We start from the raw sequence: 21,500 nt of genomic DNA, 5'->3' as shown, positions 1-21,500 counted from the left end.
ATGAACTTGGTCAACTTATCAATTCTTTCTGCACAGTAGTTGCCTCTTCTGTAAAATGGGAATAATTGCATCTCATAGCATTGCCCTGGGTGTTGCCAGATGTCATGTATGAAAGCATTTGGCACTGGAAACCGGCAGGTGCTCAGTAAGTGGAGATTGTGACCTTACTGTAATTTTCTCTCCTATGGGGCTTGTCCAGTACATTCCAGGCAGGCAGCCTCCCCTCAACTCTATGTAACTGACGCTAGAATCACCTTGCCTAACACAGCACCTAACACGAGCCGCACACTCAATTAAATGTTTGTGATAATGACAACTGCATGAGAAATATTTGCAGAGTGTCCACAGAAACCTTCAGAGAATTAAAGCAGAGGTTAAAATGTTGAGTTCCTTCCTTCCCTCTCTACAAAGACACCCAAGCTGCCTATTGTTACAGAATTACTAGAGGGCTGAAAATAGGCTCCTTTTCCCATTACTAAAGAGCAAGATGCCCTTTCTTAAAACTTACCCAGGCATTACTCATTGAGCATTTTCTATTATAGCTATCACTACTCTTTATAGTGAAAATATCATGTTGAGAAAATCAGACTTAATTAGATGATGGCAAGTTTTATTGAATATGCTTTACAAATGGGCATTTTGATTGACATATCCAGAGATTTACAACAAATTGGAAAACCAAAACATAATTTTAAAACCCCAAGCAATATTCCTGCTCCTAAAACCTTATAGAACAGCCTAAAATTTCTTTCTTCCAGTACTTCCCTTTTTTTAAGCAAGGAGAGACTGATCCGTACAATACGAGTGAGCGCAGAAGACATCAGTGTCAACTTTGTTTAGTTGAACTCCAACACTTCTCGACTTTAAATGAACTCAGTGAAGTCTGGTTCAGGCCACCATCTCTTCAGAAAGAACCTATGATACTATGTTTATTTAGTTTTGTTTTCCTTGATCTTCCCATTACAAAGCTCCACCTTGACCACCACAACAAGAATGAGTGGAAAATACATCAGACTTAATGCCAAAAATACGTTCAAATCAAGACACTGGTACTTCCTAGCTATATATTAGAGTAAATCAACGTGTCTCTATCCTTACCAGCAAAACGAGAATAACAGGACCTACCTCACAGGATTATTTTGAAAACTAAGAGAGAAAATATGTGGGTGTAATTTATAAATTATCAAGCACCATTAAAATGTAAGGTAGCATTATTATTCATGTACGAAGATGGTTCATTCATTTTTCAATGAATATTTTGTGGCAGACTTTTTGCCAGGCATTAATGATACAAATAAATTATAGATATCTGTCTCATTTTCTGTATCTATATATCTATATAGTTACCTATATAGATATATAGATATCCATATATCTATATACCTGCTATATCGGCCCTTGAGATCTTACATTCCAGTAGGGAAGAAGCATGCGAAGGTGGAGAGAAGCATGTTCTGGTGTGGCTATGGGTGCTAGGGAGCCAGAGAGAGCTCCTGGACTGGGGTGTGGAAAGTGAGGGTGTTCAGGGGACTTCTTGGGAGGTGACGCTGGAATTGTTTCACTACAAATTCAGAAGCAAGAAAACAAATCCAAGTCACTCCTCTGTGAGGTGGTCCACATAACCCACGGTCCTGGGCCCCAAGTCAGTTCAAAGGTGTCCCGATCCCTTAAGGCAGAGTTTCTCAGTCTTAGCACGACTGATATTTTAGGCTGGATAATTCCATGCTGTGGGGGGCTATCCTGCGCATGGTAGAATATTTGGCATTATCCCTGACCTCCATCTACCAGATGCCAGTAACACCCCCTTATCTCCCAGATTTGAAACCAAAAGCATCCCTGGACACTGCCAAACTGCCCCCAGTTGAGAACTACTGCCATAAGGTCATGGAAAACCAGTGTAGGTGGTTCTAGAAGGAATGCAGTTCATACAATCCATTCCCAGGCTTATTCTCGGTGATCAACAAAGAGTGAATGAATAAATAAGTGGACTCAATGAATGAATGAGCTTCCTGGAAGCCCCTTGACATATTCCTTTTGGGATCCATCCAGAAGATCCCTGGGCTAGTAATTAAGTTCAAAAGTACCCACGTGAGAGATAACAATAACACGACATGCATTTATATAGTGCTCTGTGCACGTTGAATGATCTTGGGCAAGTAGGTTCAATTCTCTGAGTCTCAGGTCCGCCAGTTCTTGTGGGGTTTTTTGTTTTTTGGGTTTTTTTAAGATTTTGTTTTTTAAGTAATCTCCACACCCAACATGGGGCTCAAACTCACAACCCCGAGACCAAGAGTTGCATGCTCTGCCGACTGAGCCAACCAGGTGTCCCAGGTGTGCTAGTTCTTCAGTGGAGATGACAAACCCTAGCTTGCGAGGTCATTGGGAGAACCAAATGAGATAATCCAGTCCTAGAGGTCTAGGCACTGGTTTCTTTGGTGCCACTGACAAAAGAGATCTTAGCAGGGCACCCCACCCCCCAGCTCCTGTCAGTAAGCTTTACCTGTGAGAAGGTCCCGGAGGGTAGTTTGAGCGTATTCTTGTTTGGTCATAAACATGTGGGGGACACTGCGCCAGGACCTGTCACATCCTCACAAGCAATCCGGTTAATTAAGAAGCCCAGAGAATTGTGACATGCCCAGGATCACACAGCTAAATAAGAGCCTCCCTGAACTCGAAAGCCTCAGCCACCTCTTGGGGCTGACCTTCATCACGCCAGTGCTTTTTCGGATTGTGAGTTTTTGGGGAAATGCTTTCTGTATTCCGTGTTCTGTAGTTTCTTATAGACATACATGACCAGATCGGGAAATCTCTCTTGCAAATACTGGAAAGGTTCTCCAATTCTCAACTTCATGCTGAAATGAAACATAAACGTTTCACGTGATTGCCCCCCAGATCGTCTTCCCCCTTTATAGCATCTGGGCCTGGAGATCTCTTTGCTCTCTCTATTTCTAGAGCAGAGCAAGGAAGGATTTTAGAGTCCAACAGAACAAGATTCATGTCCTAACAACTCTTCAGCTAACTAGCCACTTAATTTTTGTGAACCCCAGTTTTATCATCCAGAACATGAAGATGATACAGTTCCACAGTCTCTTACCTACAGTTCTAAAATCCAAAAGAGCCATAAAAACTGCAAGGTTTTTTGTGAGTTTGTGGCTAGCATTTTGGGTCGCAAAATCTGATTTCACTAACACGGGTCTACTTTTTAGATGTTTATAGCACTACATTCACCTTACCCAGCTGCCCAGTCCCCAACATTGCTCCCCACAAGGGAGTTACCACCCTTCTGTTCAAGAGGGCCCAGCAAAAGCTAAGAAGGAAGAGGAGAGCTTGCTGGGCACGTCCATTCATTGTAAGACCCTTGTGTTGGCCCTTTTCCAAACACGGGAAAGAAATTACTTTTCATTTCATCAAAATAGATTTTCTTCCTTCTAACAAATAGCAGATATCAATTTAGAATGGGATTTTTTAATCATCCTCATGTCATATATGACTTCCAGGAACAGAAATAATACTCACTCTTTATTTTTGTCTTCATTAATATGTTCTCCCAAATTCCGGATGAACTTTAACAGATCACTCAGAGTGTTCTTATAAGCAAGCTCCTTATTTCTATAAAACCTATTCATTTTATGCATAACATATTTGTCAATCTAAAAAACAAAACATTACACAAAAATGTGGTAGCACCACAGAATAAATCCTCATGGGACATTAATACAAAGAGGCAAATTGCAAATTTGGATATATGCCCAAATTACCACTAATTAATAATGCAAATTAATAGAAAGAAACAAATGGAAGTAAATACCATACACCAAAATGGTATCCATAGTTCTGTCTGGATGAAGGATCATAAGTAACTCTACATTCCAGTCTCTATTTTCCAAGCGAACTATTTTCCATGAGAAATTAGATGTATTGAAACATGGTTTAGGAATTCTTTGGCTACTATACTGAGAAATTTGTTCATCATACTATGCAGTATTTTTATCCTTGTGGCCATCCATCCGAGTTGGTAATTGGTTACTTTTCCCCTTTGAAAAGGATTCATTCAGACTAACATCAGACCTGGCAGCCATTGCCAAAAGGAGTGTCGTTTTTGTTTGGCTTTGTTTTGAATTCTATTTCCAAAGGTTTCATGTTTCTCCTTGCCTCTAAGTGTCCCAGAGCAGCTTCTCTCAAGTCAATGACTCTCTCTTTGTGCATGCACCCTTGTCGATAGCTGTCATACTCAGAAAGCATGTCTGTGTGGCAGGATGGGGCGGCCTATGGAGAGGAGGCAGCGGCAAACACTGGAAAACTTGGCTTCCCCATGCAGTCGCAAAACTGAACGACCAACCATGAAAATGGGCAAGTCACAAAAAGCAACAGAAAATCAAAATCTCACAGGGCAACTAAGAGAGAAGACTTGAAGTCCTCAGAATTCAACATAAGTCAGTGAAGCTTAGGGGAAAGAACTGATGAATTGGAAAAAGAAAGAATGGGTTTTCCATCCCAATTGTGCCAACCTCCGCCTCTCCAGCCCTGCCTATTTCAGGTCACACGTCTGAGTCTCCATGAGCTCAGCCGTAAAATGTGTTGGTGGACTCGATGGCCTCACAGCTTCCTGCAGTGAGCGGCTTTAGGACACGGCCTCAGCAGCCAGACTGCCTGGCAGCAGATCCAGGGGCTGGTTCTGGACCTTTGAAGAAATTATTTGTCTGTGCCTCCATGGGCCCACCTGTGACATGAAGGTAATTAGCTCAAAAGCTATTATAAAGATTAACTGTGGAAACTCTCAGAAAGTCCTGGGAACTATAACCACCATATAGTCAGCACCAGAGAATGGTCAGCTGTTACTGTTATCTGCTTTGGTTTCCAACGTCTCTGTTCCTACAAGTTTACATTTCAGCTGAAGTTTTTCTTTAAAAAAAAAAAAATTATTTAATCTATTTATTTATTTGAGAGCGAGAGAGAGAAAGCAGGGGGAAGGGGCAGAGGGAGAGGGTGAAGCAGACTCCCCGCTGAGCAGGGAGCCCCCCACATGGGGCTCGATCCCAGGACTCTGGGATCCAGAACTAAGCTGAAAGCAGATGCTTAACTGACTAAGCCACTCAGGCACCCCTTAGCTGAAGTTTTATAGACATTCATTAGCAGAGTCATGGCACACTTACTCCATGCCAGGAATTCAACAGTGGACAAGACAATGGACAGTCTCTTCCCTTGTGGAATTTAAAGGGGAGCAGGAAAGATGGACGCCAAGGCAGCAATTATGAGTGTGATGTATCATCTAGAGATAAGTGAGGGAAGGAAAGCAAAATGAGACCCAGAAACAAAGAGGTGTGGGAGAAGCCGTCCTAGATCAGGCATAGGATAGAGCTGTGGGTCTCGGTCAAAGACCTGAGGATTATGGATTTTCCCACAGTGCTTTGCACAGTCTCTGAGCTCCCCAGCGTGCATCACACAGGCAATGCTTCTGTGGGTCTCTCAGCCCCCCATGGACCATGCTGTATTCTGCTTCACATGCCCATGGGCTCGTGTAGGTTCAGCAAGTAACTGGTACTTGATAGATGTCTGCTAAGTAATAATAATGAAGGTTCTGCGGGGGGCACCTGGGTGACACAGTTGGTTAAGCATCCAACTCTTGGTTTCAGCTCAGGTCCTGATCTCAGAGATGCAGCCCTGCCTTGGGCTCCATGCTCAACACAGAGTCTGCTTAAGATTCTCTCTCTCTCTGTCTCTCTCTCCATCTCCCTCTCCCCCTCCTGCCTCCCTGCTCTCTCTCTCTCTCTCTCTCACACACACACACACACACACTCTCTCTATCTGAAAATAAATAAGTAAATCTTAAAAAAAAAAAAAATGAAAGTTCTGATAGCACTGACTAGATCGAGATGATGACTGATTTTTTATGTTTTACTATATTTAGTTCCTTAGATGGGCCCTTTCCTGAAGAGGAGGAATTTGAAAGATCCCCTTTTCTTCATGGTGTGTTTTCTCAGGCAGAAGGGAGGTGTGTGAAGGTGCTCAGAATTGGGTTGGATGCAGCAGTGGCCGCCAGGCTCTCCCTGGATAAGCCTCAGGGTGGGGCAGCTCCTTGGGGTTAACCTCATTTAATCAGCTACTCTTGTCCCAACGGTAATAGGATCACTAGCCAGGCCTCTCTCAGAACCAGTGTTGGAGGGAAAGAGCCCTAAGAAAGAAAAAAGTCTTCTGACCTGGGATAAGGGAATCCTAAGGAGGAGTCTAGGTGAGAGTCTGTCTATCAGGAGGGCCTGATAGATACCCAACAGGGCAGAGAGGGACTGGGCTGGAGAGGAAGGCAGGGAAATCACCTTTTCCACCCCTTGGTTGAGCCAGGCCTACAGTATAAAAAAAAAAAGTCAGAAAAACTAACATAGCACATTACACAGATTCTTATTCCTAGAATAACTTCCAGACCATAGGAACGGTTCATACCTTAGAAGTCCACTTGGCAAAACTTCTGGGACATTCAGATTCTTCAGGTCGCAGTAGTTGGACAAGCTTGCTTTGAACCACACCCTTTTTAATGTCAGATTCATTTCCCACATCCCTCAGGGTCCTATAGCGGCTGAGGAAGACAGAAGTATCACGGTCATTCCGTTCTGCCCCCTCTTTTCAGAAAGAAAACAATGTTACATTTTGGAGTTTCATGAAAGTAGTAAAACCATGTCTCTAAAAATTCTGCATGATGGGAGAGGCAGGCGGGCGTCTTTCTCTCTCTTTCTCTCTCTCCCTCTCTTTTTCTCTTCTTCAGAAAACAAAACCAGAATTCGGAGAGGTTAAGTCTCTGTTCCAAAGATACACAGCTAGGAAAGGCCAAGTTGAGAGGAGAGCCTGGGTCTGTTGACTCCCAGCCTGACTCCTTCCCATACCACCCTACCACTACTGTTAATACTAGGTGTTAAATTGGCCACAAGGGGCCCAGATTAAATACTATTCTAGGTGTATCTGTGAGCTGTTTCTAGACGAGATTCGCATCTGAACTGCTGAACTCAGTAAGGCAGATCACCATCTCCAATGTGAATGGGCCTCATCCGACCCACAGAAGATGGAATTGACCCCTGCTTATCTGACTTCTTCAGCTGGGCCATCAGTCTTCTCCTGGCCCCAGCCCTTCCTGCTCTCAGGCCTTCAGACTTATTGGAACCCACATTCAGTGCCCCTGACTCTCAGGCCTTTGGATTTGGACTCAGTTACACTGTGGGCTCTCCTGGGTCTCCAGCTTACAGAGGCAGATGGTGAGAATTCTCAGCCTTCATACTGCATGAGTCCTTTCCTTATTTAAAAAAAAAAAAATTATATATATATATATATATATATATATACCTGAGTGGCTCAGTTGATTAAAGGGCCTGACTCTGGATTTCAGCTCAGGTCATGATCTCAGGGTCCTGAGACAGCACCCCACATCAGGCTCCCTCCTCAGCACAGCATCTACTTTTGACTTTCTAAATAAGTAATTAAAATATTTTTAAATATTTATATTTATTTTTATTTTTATTTATATTCATATAAATATTTATATTTATATTCATCATTTGGATATAGATAGATAGATATCATGACTAATCCACTCACTGTCTCCCTTCTGGAGGAGGAAACTTTTACTTACTTCTCCCAACTCCAGAAGAAGGGATGACCCAGCAGGCCGTTCAGGTGCCCCTGCACGTTGTCTCCTGGGTTAAACAGGCAGCAAATGAGGTCCCGAGTTTCCTCATCTGGAGAAAGTTGAATCACCTCTTCATTACTTTTAGTCTTCAGTGTCTCAAAAGGGAGTTCTCCCTTCCTTACCACATACAGGACCAGCCATCCAAGGGCCTGCAGGAAAGCCACAAATCAAGTCAAAGTTATCTGTGAATCATCACTTTGTCTGGAGGTGTGATGCAGGTTATGACCAAATGGAAAGTGAGAGAAATCTCGAGGAGTCCACAGGCTTGGTAGGGAGAGAAGACACAGGTTCAGCATGGAGAACCCTTCAAGACAGTATATGGGCCCCATGGTTTAGGATTATAAGGAGCAAAAGATAATCCTAGGTCAGAGTGGTCAGAGGTTAGAGTGGTCAGAGTGGTTAGAGGAAGAGGAATTTGAGCTGCACCTTAAAGTATGGATCGGATATCAATAAACAGAGGAGAGGAAAACTGTTTTCAACAAGGGAAATGCCAGGACTCTGGCTGGAAACTGGGACTTTGGGTTGGGACTATGTCAGGTGGCAGAAAAAGGAGCCAGTCCAAGTCCATGGGACATGGTGACAGCCCCAAGAGTTAGGCCATGACAGGGAAAAAAGGCCAAGGAGGGGGCCAGCATAGGCATTTCCTATAGCAGACAAGGCACTACTCAAGGAAGGAGCTAAAATCCTTTTAGCAGCAAGGGCCAGAGGTGGCTGGAGAGCTCTTGCTCCAGGATTGAACGTCCTGCATCCTGGAGAAGCCCCCAGGACCAAGTTGCCTGGACAGTGTCAGAGTCAATCTGGGAGCTTTGGTCCCCAGAGGTCAACTCTGTTTCTGCTGTTTCCTCCCAGGAAAAACAGCTATTTCAGGCTCTTCACCTCTGTGGCCAAGATTAGTCTCGTGTGGGGGGGAATCAATCCAATCCCTCCCATGGGTTTCAGAAGGCCTTCGTATCTGGCCCTCCTAGGAGTTCAGCATACAAGTTTGAAGGAATTGCTGGGAGAGGGGGATCCCATTTGCTTTGTCTTCAGGCAGGAAATACCTCCTGCAGGAACTCTGGAGGTCATCTCGACATATCTCCTGGAGGTAATTTTAGAAGCGGTGTGGCATGCTCAATTCATTTACTATCTCACGGGTGGAGGAAGGGAGGGAACCAAAGAGATATGGAAAGGAGCCCCTGCAGCCCAGAGAGATGCCATTGTCTGCAAGGGCGAGAAGGCAGTGAACCCTGAGGGAATGCCTTGAAAGTCAGTTAGAAGAGTTAAAATAGAAATGATGTCTAATTGACCATAGGAATTAAGGGAAGGAACGAAACAAATAAGGAAGCAGAAAGACGGGAAAGTAAACCAATTGCAGAAATTACCTGTAGATCTCTCTTGATCTCCTGCGGCTCTCCAGCCCACTTGAGGCTTTCATCAAAATCTGCCAGGCAAATAGCATTCTTGGAATCTAAGGGACAGTTTGTAGAGATGCAATGAATATCCTCTCTCTTCACCTTGTAATTAACTTAAATAAATATGTACCACGATGAACTATCCTCTCTGAAGAAGGCAATAATAAAGCTTATATCTGCATGGCTGTTTACTCCTCAAAAGAGTCATGTACACTGTGTCATTTGGCCTGTTAGGTATCTGCCAAGGGCAGGATTTAAATTTCGTTTTTTCTAGGCCTGGGGTGGGGAAGGTTGAGGATAAATTTAACCAGTTCCCTGCTGGGGCAACTCCTGGGGGCAATGAGCACAGATTTATAAAGGAACTGCTGGCAGGAGATAACGACTGACTTCCTGAAGCTAAATCACAACTAACCAATGAGACTCCAAATCCAAGAGCAGCTCGCCACAGCCCCCCACTCAGTCAAGCCCACCCACCACAGCCCCTGTGACACTGTCCATCGGTTATCATGGATTAACCATGTGCTTGAAATGAGCACTGCGTATTTGCCCTCTTCGGAATCATTCTCCCTTGAAGGAAGCCGCTGAGTCCTCCAGAAGAAGGATGCATGGATGGGCGAGGTCGGCAGCAAGACGAGAGGAGAGCAAGTCAGTGATCTGTCCTTGAAGGAGGGGCTCCTGCTTCTGGCTTGAAGGTGTCCAAGAAAGCCGCCGGGTAACTCTGGGCGGTAGGATGGTCAGGACAATTGTGTGCTTCTCAAACCCTTTGGTTATGAACTTAGATGTCAAAGTTGGGTGGAAACTCACAGTCTAGTGAAAACAAACCTATTAAATTATTCAACAAGGGTCCAGAGAGGGGAAGAATGACAGTGAAGGAGAACACAGCAGAGGCCCTTTGGAGTTCTGAGTCTCTGAGCAAGAGACAAATGTCGAGTGAATGTAAAATTACTTGCAACTTTATTTTTTTTAAAGATTTATTTATTGACTTCCAAAGAGAGAGAGCAAGGAGGGAGAGGGGCAGAGAGAGACAAGCAGACTCTGCGTGAGAAGCATAGAGCCCCATGTAGGGTTCAATCGTAGGACCAGGGGATCATGACCTGAACCAAAGGCAGACCCTTAACTGGCAGAGCCACCCAGGTGTCCCAATTACAACTTTAAAAATGCTAGACAAGGCGCCTGGGTGGCTCAGTGGGTTAAAGCCTCTGCCTTCAGCTCAGGTCATGATCCCAGGGTCCTGGATCAAGCCCTGCATCGGGCTCTCTGCTCAGTGGGGAGCCTGTTTCTTCCTCTCTCTGTGTCTGCCTCTCTGCCTACTTGTGATCTTTGTCTGTCAAATAAATAAATAAAATATTGTTAAAAAATAAATAAATAATAAATAATAAAATAAAAATGTTAGCCAAAAGTGCAGAATGCTCGGAAACTGTATAACAAGAGCCATATGGCTGTGTGTGGGAGAGAAGTTTCCTTAAGGAAGGACGCTCGGACAGAGATCAGTAGAATTCATGTGGATGAGTGGAACAGGGAAGAGAGAATTCTAGATAGCATTTCCCAAGGCAGAAAGGAACCTGAGGAATTCCGCTCTGACAAAAAGGAGGCCCAAGAGCCTGGAGAGGAAGGATGAAGTTGGAAGGGAGCCTGCAATGAGGTTCAAGGGGTAGAGGGTGCACCTTGGAAACCTGGGACTGGTTTCAGCTATTGGAACTGATAAATCCCCTTCACTGTTTAAGCCACTTTGAGTTCTCTTACTTAAATTTCAAGTGTCTAATGAAACACTTCACATCTCTTCTAACACTTATTTTTTTAAAACAAGCCCCAGGTTTGTTTTTTTTTTATTTTTAGATTCAATCGACTGTTAGAGTGCTATAAAAATTTTAAACTCTTACACTTAATTTCTGCACTTACAGAATCACAGACTGCTAGGAGTTGATGGGCAGAGTTAGGATAAGATTTGCACACCCCACCCCGCTGTTGAGGGATACCATCTAAGATGATATTTTTTCATCAGAAATGTTCATTAAAAAAATAATTTTTATTAAAAATTTTTTTTAAATAACACATAAGTAGGTTACTTAAACAATTTGTTTATTTGTTTATTCTGTGCTGCTTCTAAGTCACTGTTTTCTTCCAGGCTCTTTCTCTCCTTCCTTATGCGTATCCTCTAGCAGTTCTTTCATATATATAGTCTGTGGGTAGAAAGTCTTCCTGGATCCTTAAATGTTTAAAAAAATGTATTTCAACAAATGGTGCTTAGGAAAACTGGACAACTACAGGCAAAAGAATGAAACTGGACCACTTTCTTACACCATACACAAAAATAAACTCAAAATGGATTAAAGACCTAAATGTGAGACCTGAAACCCCTAGGGGAAAAAAAAATAGGCAGCAATTTTTTTTGACATTGGCCATATGAACATTTTTCCAGATATGTTTCCTCAGGCAAGGAAACAAAAGCAAAACTAAACCAGAATAAAAAGCTTCTACACAGCAAAGGAAACTATCAGCAAAACAACAAGGCAGCCTACTGAATGGGAGAAGATATTTGTGAATGACATATCCGATAACAGGTTAATATCAAAAATGTATAAAGAACATATGCAACTCAACACCAAAACAAACAAACAAACAATTTGATTAAAAATGGGCAGAGGTCCTAAATAGATATTTTTCCAAAGAAGCCACACAGATACATGAAAAGATTCTCGACATCATTCATCATCAGGGAAATGCAAATCAAAACCAGGAAGAGATATCACCTTACACTTGTCAGAAAGGCTAGAATCAAAAAGACAAGAAATAAGAAGTGTTGGCAATAATGTGGAGCAAAAGGAACCTTTATGCACACTGCTGGTGGGAATGTAAATTGGTGCAGCCATTGTGGAAAACAGTATGGATGTTCCCCAAAGAGTTAAAAATAGAGCTACCCTATGATCCAGCCATCCCACCACTGGGTATTCACCCAAAGAAAACAAAATCACTAATTTATACGCACCCTTCTGTGCTGCAGCATTATTTACAATAACCAAGATATGGAAGTATCCCAAGTGTGTATTAATAGATGAGTGGGTAAAAGAGATGTGGCATATATGTATATAAAATGGGCTATTACTCAGTCATCAAAAAATAAGATCTTCCCTTTTGTGATAACATGGATGGTCTTGGAGAGTATAACGCTAAGAGTAGTAAGTCGGTTAGAGAAAGCCAAACACCATATAATTTCACTCATAATGTAGAATTTAAGCAATACACAAACAAAGGGGGGGGGAGGACAAACAAAAAAACCAGACTTTTTTTTTTTAAGATTTTATTTATTTATTTGACAGCCAGAGATCACAAGTAGGCAGAGAGGCAGGCAGAGAGAGAGAGGAGGAAGCAGGCTCCCTGGGGAGCAGAGAGCCTGATGCAGGGCTCGATCCCAAGATCCTGGGGTCATGACCTGAGCCGAAGGCAGAGGCTTTAACCCACTGAGCCACCCAGGCGCCCCCAAAAACCAGACTTTTAAATACAGAGAACAAATGGGTGGTTTCCAGAGGGGAGGTCAGTGGGGGAATGGGAGAAATAAAGGAATTAAAATACACTTTTCATGATGAACACTGAGCAATGTATAGAATTGTTGACTCATTATACTGTATACCTGAAACTAATGTAACACTGTATGTTAAAAATATCAAAATATTGTATTTATTTTGAATCATGTGTGAACAATAATAATTTGATAGTTGTCTTAGTCAATTCTGGATCCTATAACAAATTACAGTAGATGGGCATGGCTTAAACAACAGAAATTTATTTCGCACAGCTCTGAACATTGGAAATTGGAGCTCAGGGTGTCAACAAGCATTGGCTTCATGGTGAGGGCCCTCATACTGGTGTATAGACAGCCACCTTCTTTGCTGTATCCTCATACGGTAAAAAGACAACTAGCTAGCTCTTTTTATAATGGCACTAATCCATCCAAAGCAATTTTGAGAAAGAACAAAGCCGGAGGCATCACACTTCCTCATTTTAAACTACATTACAAAGACCTAGTAATCAAAATAGTACAGTACTGGTATAAAACCAGACACACAGATGAGTGAAACAGAATTAAGAGCCCAAAAATAAACCCCCCATATATATGCAGTCAACTAATATTTGGCAAGGGAGCCAAGAATGCTCAATGGGGAGAAGATAATCTCTTCAAATAATGATGTTGGATAAACTGGACAGTTAGTTACCTGCAAAAGAATGTAGACCCCTATCTTATGTCACTCACAAAAACTAATTTGAAATGGATTAAAGACTTACATGTAAAACCTGAAACCATAAAACTCCTAGAAGAAAACATGGGGAAAAAGCAATGATATTTTAGATATGACGCCTAAAACACAAGCAACAAAGGCAAAAACAAACCAGTAAGACTACATCAAACTAAAAGCCTCTGCACAGCAAAAGGAACTATTGACAAAATGAAAAGACGATGTATAGAATGGAAAAAAAATTTACAAATCATGTATCTGATATAGAGAATGAATTCCTACTGTTTTAAGCCACCAAATTTATGATCATCTATTCCAGCAGCCATAGGAAACTAACATACTCAATTAGCTCTGTTTCTTTGGGTCTAAGTTCTTCTTTTTCATGCACCTCTTTTATGGTATCAGCACATCATAAATATCTTCAGTGATTTTTGACCGTAAGCCTTAACTTTGCAGTTGAGAATCCCTGGTGCCCTTTGAACTGCTTCTGTTAATGCCACCCAACACGGGGCAGAGCGGGAGGCCGTTGTCAGAACTTCTGTTTTGCGTTTTACTCAGTGAAACCTGGAGGTAAGCAGGATGTGCCACTTAGTAGGGTATTTTGGCAGAAATCTTGTGGATTTAACTGTTCTCTGTTTCTCTTGAGATCATCAACCATCTAGTGTCTCAAGTAGTAGCCCAGTCTGCAGACAGACAGGCCAGGAACAGAGGCTTGGTCTGTGGGGACTGCACAGGGTGTGATCTTCCTAGTTTTTACTGATGCAGCAATCTGCCTGTTAGCTGGTCTTGTGTCCTCTCCTGCTTCTGGCTTCCATTACTCCTGAGTGGCATTTCTTTGCACTTCTCCCACTTTCATGAGTAATAGTCAGTTGTGGCATCCTGCATCTGTCCTGGGCTCCTGTGTCCTTCTCTCATCCCATCCTATCATGTTCAGTCTCTTTACAATTCCTCAAAGATTTTGTCCTGTAAAACTTCTTTTGTTATTTTGACCCCAGCTAGGAATTCATTTAACAATCTTCTCCTGTCATTGTAGGGATTTAATACAAGGAATAGATTGTGGCATGTGTTAGGTTCACCACCTGGAGGCAGAAATATAATGATTTCTCAATTCTCTATTGTTCAAGGTTCAGAATAGAAGAGGTGGGGCGCCTGGGTGGCTCAGTGGGTGAAGCCTCTGCCTTCGGCTCAGGTCATGATCCCAGGGTCCTGGGATCGAGCCCTGCATCGGACTCTCTGCTCAGCGGGAAGCCTGCTTCCTCCTCTCTCTCTCTCTCTGCCTGCCTTTCTGCCTACTTGTGATCTCTGTCAAATAAATGAATAAAATCTTAAAAAAAAAAAAAAAAGAATAGAAGAGGTGGTATCAGAAATGCCAAAGAAGAGGTAGTGATACGTGGCTGTGAACCTGATATGTGAACATATGTGACTCTTCTGTATCAAGATCAGTGGTTAGAACTGAAAAGGACTCTGCCCTTGCCTGCATCTTGAGGACTCTGCCTCACTTTGTAGAGCTGCCCCTATTTCTGGCCTTTGTCAGTCTCCCCAGCAAAGTTGCTTAAAACCAGGAAGGAGTGCCGCTAGCCCTTGTCCTCAAACTAAAAGCCAGATTCCAGTTGTATTCTGATGTCCACATACTTCTTTCCAGGTCTCATCCAGGACCTTAAATACTGTTCTCTGCTCTAAATACCTGAACTCTCTTTTTGTCTTGTTTCCTTACACCTACCTTAAATCTCAGTGCATGCCTGTAGATTAGGTATCGGTTTCTGCTCAGCCCTCTGGACGAGTACCTGGCCTTTGCTGAGCACCTACAACATACAGGTAACTTGTCTAACACACTGCACCTCATAGCAACCTTATGATGCACGTCTGGTCCATCTTACGTGGGGAAACTAAGGCTCACAGAACTAAGTGACTTGTTGGAAGGTGCAAAGCTACAAAGCGGCAGGACTAGGCTGTAAGCCTTCCTACACGTGACCGAAGCCAAGACTCTTTCTGCTGCACCACATGGCCTGGGACTAGACACTCAGCTCCGTTTCTTTCCATTAATGTTGCTTTCATTGATTTCGGTTTTGGCTGAGGCCAGTGGATGCTGACTCGTTCTGCCCACTTGCTGTATCTTATCCTGGCACGCCCAATTTTGACCTTGGTTTTGCCATTAAATGTGCCTGTGTGGCTCAACTGGTTAAGCATCTGCCTTCGGCTCTGGTCATAATCCCAGGGTCCTGGGATCAAGTCCCATGTTGGGCTCCTTGCTCAGCTGGGAGCCTGCTTCTCCCTTTGCCTGCTCTGCCTGCCACTTCCCCTGCTTATGTGTGCCCCCTCTCACTTTCTCTGACAAATAAATAAAGAAAATCTTTAAAAAAAAAAAAAGTTCACAGTGGCTACCATCTTAGCTGAAGGAATACGCCTACACCTTCAGGATTCTCTGATTTGCAGGCTACTTTAGGAACTCAAAATTCTGGAGCTGACTCCATCCAAGACATAACCTTCATACTTGTATTTGCCAAAGGAAATATGAAGTTAGCCTGGTATCGTTGGCATCTGTGACCTCCATGTGGGCTAAGGTTCTACCTCGTAGCAGGAGAGACAGCACTATAGTCCTGAATCTGTTGCGTTAAACCTCACACCGAATGATCCACGTTTACTCTACTCCTTTCCGACCTGTAATGAATATCCTTTCTTTCTGTAAATAAAGACCCCACAATTTCTAAGAAAAGACTGGGGACTCACCTATTAAGATGTTTTGTGGGTGTAGATCCTGGTGTGTGTATCCACACAGCAGATGGAGTTTGTCAACAGCCTTAAATACAGATGAGAGGACATTTCGGGCAAACACGTCTTCCTCATTTTCCACAGCCTCCCCCTTGCACATGGCAAAGTGTTCCTCCAGGGTCTGCTCACAGAGGGCAAGACACACATACAGACAGTCCTTGTAGCTCTCACTCCCATAGAATGTCACCAAGTCACTGTTTGCTCGACTGCTCTGCAGACAGGACACTTCCTGTTGTCCGCGCATGCTGCCTTCAGAGAATCGTTTCACGGCTACTTCCTGCCCTTCATAGAACCCAAGGTAGATGCCCCCTTCAGAAGTGTCAGTGATTTTATATTCTTCATCAATAAAGATCTTGAGATTGCCAATCATAGGGCGGTATATTCTGCGGAGATGTTCCAAGGCCTCCCCCCAGCGTGAGCTCTGAGGCTTCCAGTCTTCCACAGGAGAGAGACCACCTTCTCTGGCCCCATGAGAGAGAAGAAACTTTACAAGGCAAGTATCATAATTGCGTCTCGCTATCATCACAAGATCCCCACAGTCTGTGCTGGCTCCTTTGTTGCATAAGAGTTGAGCAATATCCTTCAGTTTGAGTTCGACAGCCAACAGAAGCGCTGTTTTGCCCTCACTGTCTGTGTCATCAATCTCTATGTGTTCTTGTTCCAGAAGCATCTGCACTAAACCCAAGTGCCCCCTTTCCACTGCCAGGATCAGGGGTGTCTTCCCTTTCTCTCCCCTCACATTGACATCAGCCCCATGGTGCAGCAGAAGGCGAGTGATGTCCTCCACATTTCTATTATCAGATTTCCTAAATGCATAAATCAAAGCATTTCTGCCCATATTGTCATGGGCTTTGACATCTGCCCCCATCTCATCAAGGAGGATCTTCAAGATGTCTGCATGTCCATTTTCAGCAGCATCCATTAGAGCTGTGGCCCCTCCTTTTCTAAGCCTCTTCTGATTCTCCTTCGTCTTTCGACTCAAATTCACCTCTGCCCCGTTCTCACACAGGAATTTTAAGGCTTCCTCCTTACCATGCACAGCAGCTTCCATGAAAGCTGTGAAGCCATTATCATCACACTCATTGACATCTGCTCCTTTAGAAAGGAAAAGTTTGAGCAGCTCCACGTTTCCCACAATCCCAGCAATGATGAAGGGAGTGGCCCCATTCTTCTTCTTTAGACAAGGGTCCGCACCATAATGAAGCAGAAGATTCACCATATCCTCCCGGCAACCTTGTACGGCGTTATGCAAAGCTGACCAGCCCCATTCATCCTGGAAATTGACCTCAGCCCCTCCTTCCAGCAATTGCTGGAGCAGCTCGATATTTCCTTCTTTAACAACTTTGAGTAACTGAATGCCATCCTCCGATGTCCTCTCAGTGCCGGAGGGTGTGGGACTCTCCTGAAGGCTGTTAGGGCTCTTAGTCTCCATGACGGTAATTACCACTGGCTACAATTCCTTGCCTTTTCTTTGAGAAAATGAAAACTTCTCTCCTTGATCAAAAGAGACATAGATCAAAAGAGACTTGATCAAAGAGACATAGAGCTGTTTGAACCATCAGGATAAATAGGGATTATCTGGCTGTGGACCAGCAATATGAGGAAGGAAATATTCTTGGAAGTCTTCTGACATTCCACCAGGAGATGAGCCATTTTGTAATTTTATAAGACTGAGAAAGCATTTGAATCAGAAAAGTTAATTTTACTAGCGACTTCTTCAAAATACATCTACTGATTTATATAGAACTTTTTACTATAGAATATTATGAACATATATAAATTAAAAACAAGAAAATTATTACACTGTAGTCTTGCCACCCAGAAATAGGCATTGTTAAGATTTCAGAGGATGCCTGGGTGGCTCAGTCAGTTAAGTGTTTACTTTTGGCTCAAGTCATGGTTTCAAGGTCCTGGGATCGAGTCTTGTGTCGGGGGTCCTCACTCTGTGGGGAGCCTGCTTCTCCCTCTGCCCACTGCTCCCCCTGCTTGTGCTCTGACAAATAAAAAAATTTTTTTAAAAGACTTTAGTATATTTCTTTATTTTTTAAATTTAAAGAGAGAGAGAGAGAGTGCAAGCAGGGGAGGAACAGAGGTAGAGGGAGGGGGAACCTCAAGCAGACTCTGCACTATGCATAGAGCCCGCCACAGGGCTCAGTCTCACAACCCTGAGATCATGACCTGAACCGATATCTAGAGTTGGTACCCAACTAACTGAACCACCCTATTTTAGTATATTTCTATAAATTTTAAAAAAATAGTTGAGATCGGGGCGCCTGGGTGGTTCAGTGGGTTAAAGCCTCTGCCTTCGGCTTGGGTCATGATCCCGGGGTCCTGGAATCAAGCCAAGCATTGGGAATCTCTGCTCAGCAGGGAGCCTGCTTCCTCCTCTCTCTCTCTCTCTCTGCCTGCCTCTCCACCTACTTGTAATCTCTGTCTGTCAACTAAATAAACAAATAAATCTTTAAAAAAAATAACTGAGATCATGTTATGTAAGGATACCATATAAATATCCTGCTTTCTTTCATTTAAAGCCATTGTATAAATAATTTCCTATTTATCACAAAGTCTTTGCAAACACTTTTTTTTAAAGATTTTTTTATTTATTTATTTGATAGAGAGAGATCACAAGTAGATAGAGAGACAGGCAGAGAGAGAGAGAGAGAGAGAGGGAAGCAGGCTCCCTGCCGAGCAGAGAGCCCGATGCGGGACTCGATCCCAGGACTCTGAGATCAGGACCTGAGCCAAAGGCAGCGGCTTAACCCACTGAGCCACCCAGGCGCCCCCTTTGCAAACAGTTTTAAAGGCTCTGCAATATACCACCAATCACTTGTTTCATTTCCCTATTACTGAACAGTTTTTAAAAACAATTTTTAAACAAGATTTTTAAAGTTAGGATTTTTTAACAATTCTAAATAATGTTGCAGTAAATTTCATGTTTTAAAGCTTGTTTTCTTATGCTAAATCTTATCATAGATTTCTTATGATAGATTTCCAAGAACTGAATGACTGGTCAAAGTGTAACAGTATGCCAACAGGTCTGAAGTGTTAATTGACTTCAGGGTTATCCATTCTTTGCTTGCTGACCTACGTCCCCTGATCTGTAGCAGAACTAAGCTACTTTCCTTGAGATTTGCAGACCACTGGCCTTGAGGAGTGAAGGACCAGAATTTCCCAGAAGGTAAGTCCTGACTACATTCTGGAACAGCTGCCAGAGATGCCAGACTGCCTGTTTAGGGTCATACTGACAGGACTGACTGGCCACCTGCCACTCCTGCTCACAGCTTCCACCCACACCCACTATCTTTCCCATCCCTTGCCCCCTAAAGCCCTCCTGCTTCCCCTAGGATGGGGGAGGATGGCCTTTTTTTTTTTTTTTTTTAAAGATTTTATTTATTTATTTGGCAGAGAGAAAGAGACAGAGATCACAAGTAGGCAGAGAGGCAGTCAGAGAGAGAGGGGGAAGCAGGCTCCCCGCTGAGCAGAGAGCCCGATGCAATGCGGGGCTCAATGCCCGGACCCTGGGATCATGACCCGAGCAGAAGACAGAGGCCCAATCCATTGAGCCATCCAGGCGCGCCGGGAGGCTGGCCTTTGAGACATGAGTCTGCCATCTTCCCAGGCTGCCACCATCCTGAATAAAGCAGCCAACAGCCAAGCCTGAGTCTGGAACCCGTTCTCTGTCTGGTAACAAAACGATATCATTGTTTCAAAAATTCTCAGGCTACGTTAATAAGTATCTTCCATATTAACATACTCTCACTAGAAATAGATGGTCTCTTAAAAGAAAAAGAACCCTCATATATAGGGGGGAAAATGTGTTTTGTGTCAATTTGCATTTCTTACACCTATTTGCACGTCTTAGACCTCTGGGTGCATTTGCTGGCTCTGGGCCTGTCTTCTTTAGGCATGTGCGCTTCTTTTCAAAGCAGCAGAGAGAACTGGAAAGAGCTTAGACTCCAACCTCCCAAGATTTAAGTTTGAACCCCTGCTCATTTAACTTCAGACCGTTACTTCCTCATTGTGTAACATTAGGGTATTCTCAATTTTCCGCTCCCTCTTGCGTGTAACGTATGGCGAAAATTGGGCATTCAATACATGATAGACTGAATCACGTCCCTGCAGGAAAAACAAAACTCAGCGATTCCTACTCTCGCCCTCCGAGCGCGCACACACCCTGCCCAGATGGAGGGGCGGGTGCTGCGGAGTCCAGCTGCCCTCGGTCCCTCGTGGGCAACGGAGCGGCCGTTCAGCCATCGGACAGCACCCACCCCCTGCTGCCCGCAGATCTGTAAGACTCCACCGGCTCCGGGGCCCGGAAGCGCCCGTGTCCCTGCCACCCGGCCGCGGGGACCGTCGCCGACCCCCGCCGGCAGAGACCGAGATCGATGGTGCTGCAAAAGCGCCACCACCCGGCCATGAAAACCCGGAGACGCCTGTTCGTGCTCCAAGTTCCGGCGACCACAGGTGTGAGGCGGGCTGGGGCGAACAACGCGGCAGCGCAGGGTAGGAGGCGGGGGACCCCCGCCTCCTCCCCGCGCCCTGCGGCAGCGAGGAGACCCCGCCCCGAGGAAGGGGCCATTTCCGGTTCCGTTTTCTCGCTTCCGCAGCGGGGGCTGCCGGGAGGCGCGGCTGGTTGGGCGCCGCGGGGGTCGCGGCCGAACCCAGGCCCTCCCCGCCTTCCTGGCCCTCCCGGCCCTCCCGGCCCTCCCGGGCTGGGGCTCGTCAGTGAAGCGTCTACCTTTGGCTCAAGTCATGGTTTCAGGGTCCTGGGATCGAGTCTTGTGTTGGGGGGGGGCTCCTTGCTCTCTGGGGAGCCGCACACCCGCTGCCCGCCCCGGAGCCCAGGGAATCCCTCCGAGGGAACCACCTTGCGAGCTGCCCCGCTGCCCTCCTGGGGCCCCTCTTACCTCCTGAAGTCGGACGCCGGCGCTCGGCTCTTCCGTGGGGAGCCCTCGGTCGCCGAAGGCGGGGTCCCGCGGGAAAGCACCTCCTCTGGCTGTCGCCGGGCCAGCGGGGCGGAGCTGAGAGAGAGAGTGAGGAAGGAGCTGGGGCGCCTTTAACCCTTGGCGGGGCGGCGGAGGGCCCATCTGAGGGTCCGACTCCCAGCCCATCGCCTTCCCGCCCTTGAGGCTTCCAGGCCACAGCTTCCCGCGTCATCTGGACCTTATTCCAAATCCCCTACCTGCTTGAGGGAAATGAGTGGTAAAGGAACATTTCTTGAGCATCGACTGTGTGCCCCGGGGGCCCTGCCCATTGCTTTGCAAGTGACCTGACCCCCGTTAACGCCTGACAGTCCTGATCATGATGAACCGGAGGCTCAGAGAAGCTCAATAAATTCAGAGCCCAAGCTCACTCACTCATCTGGGCACACGCAACTCTCCCACTGCCCAGAAGGCCACCAGCCTGGCAGTCTAGAGAGCTGGTCCTGTAGCCAGC

At 44.9% G+C, this 21,500-nt stretch overlaps 1 protein-coding gene across 2 annotated transcripts; it reads right to left on the bottom strand.

Moving 5' to 3' along the window:
* Positions 1-593: 593 nt before the first annotated feature.
* On the bottom strand, positions 594-21,084 carry RNASEL (ribonuclease L). 2 transcript variants are annotated; one of them, XM_045982727.1, is made up of 7 exons: positions 20,972-21,083; positions 16,023-17,558; positions 9,034-9,119; positions 7,616-7,821; positions 6,439-6,571; positions 3,517-3,650; positions 594-2,852 (listed from the first exon to the last, which is right to left on the bottom strand). In XM_045982727.1, exons 2-7 carry the CDS (start codon positions 17,494-17,496, stop codon positions 2,708-2,710), a joined length of 2,178 nt encoding a protein of 725 aa, XP_045838683.1. In that variant the 5' UTR covers positions 17,497-17,558; positions 20,972-21,083; the 3' UTR covers positions 594-2,707. The 2 variants fall into 2 exon arrangements, with proteins under 2 accessions (XP_045838683.1, XP_045838684.1); XM_045982728.1 differs by lacking the exon at positions 3,517-3,650 and having other exon boundaries at positions 20,972-21,084.
* Positions 21,085-21,500: the final 416 nt, after the last annotated feature.

Source organism: Meles meles, chromosome 17, assembly GCF_922984935.1.
Source record: "Meles meles chromosome 17, mMelMel3.1 paternal haplotype, whole genome shotgun sequence".
In the NCBI taxonomy this organism is placed as follows: domain Eukaryota; kingdom Metazoa; phylum Chordata; class Mammalia; order Carnivora; family Mustelidae; genus Meles; species Meles meles.
This window is presented reverse-complemented; position numbering and strand designations above follow the sequence as displayed.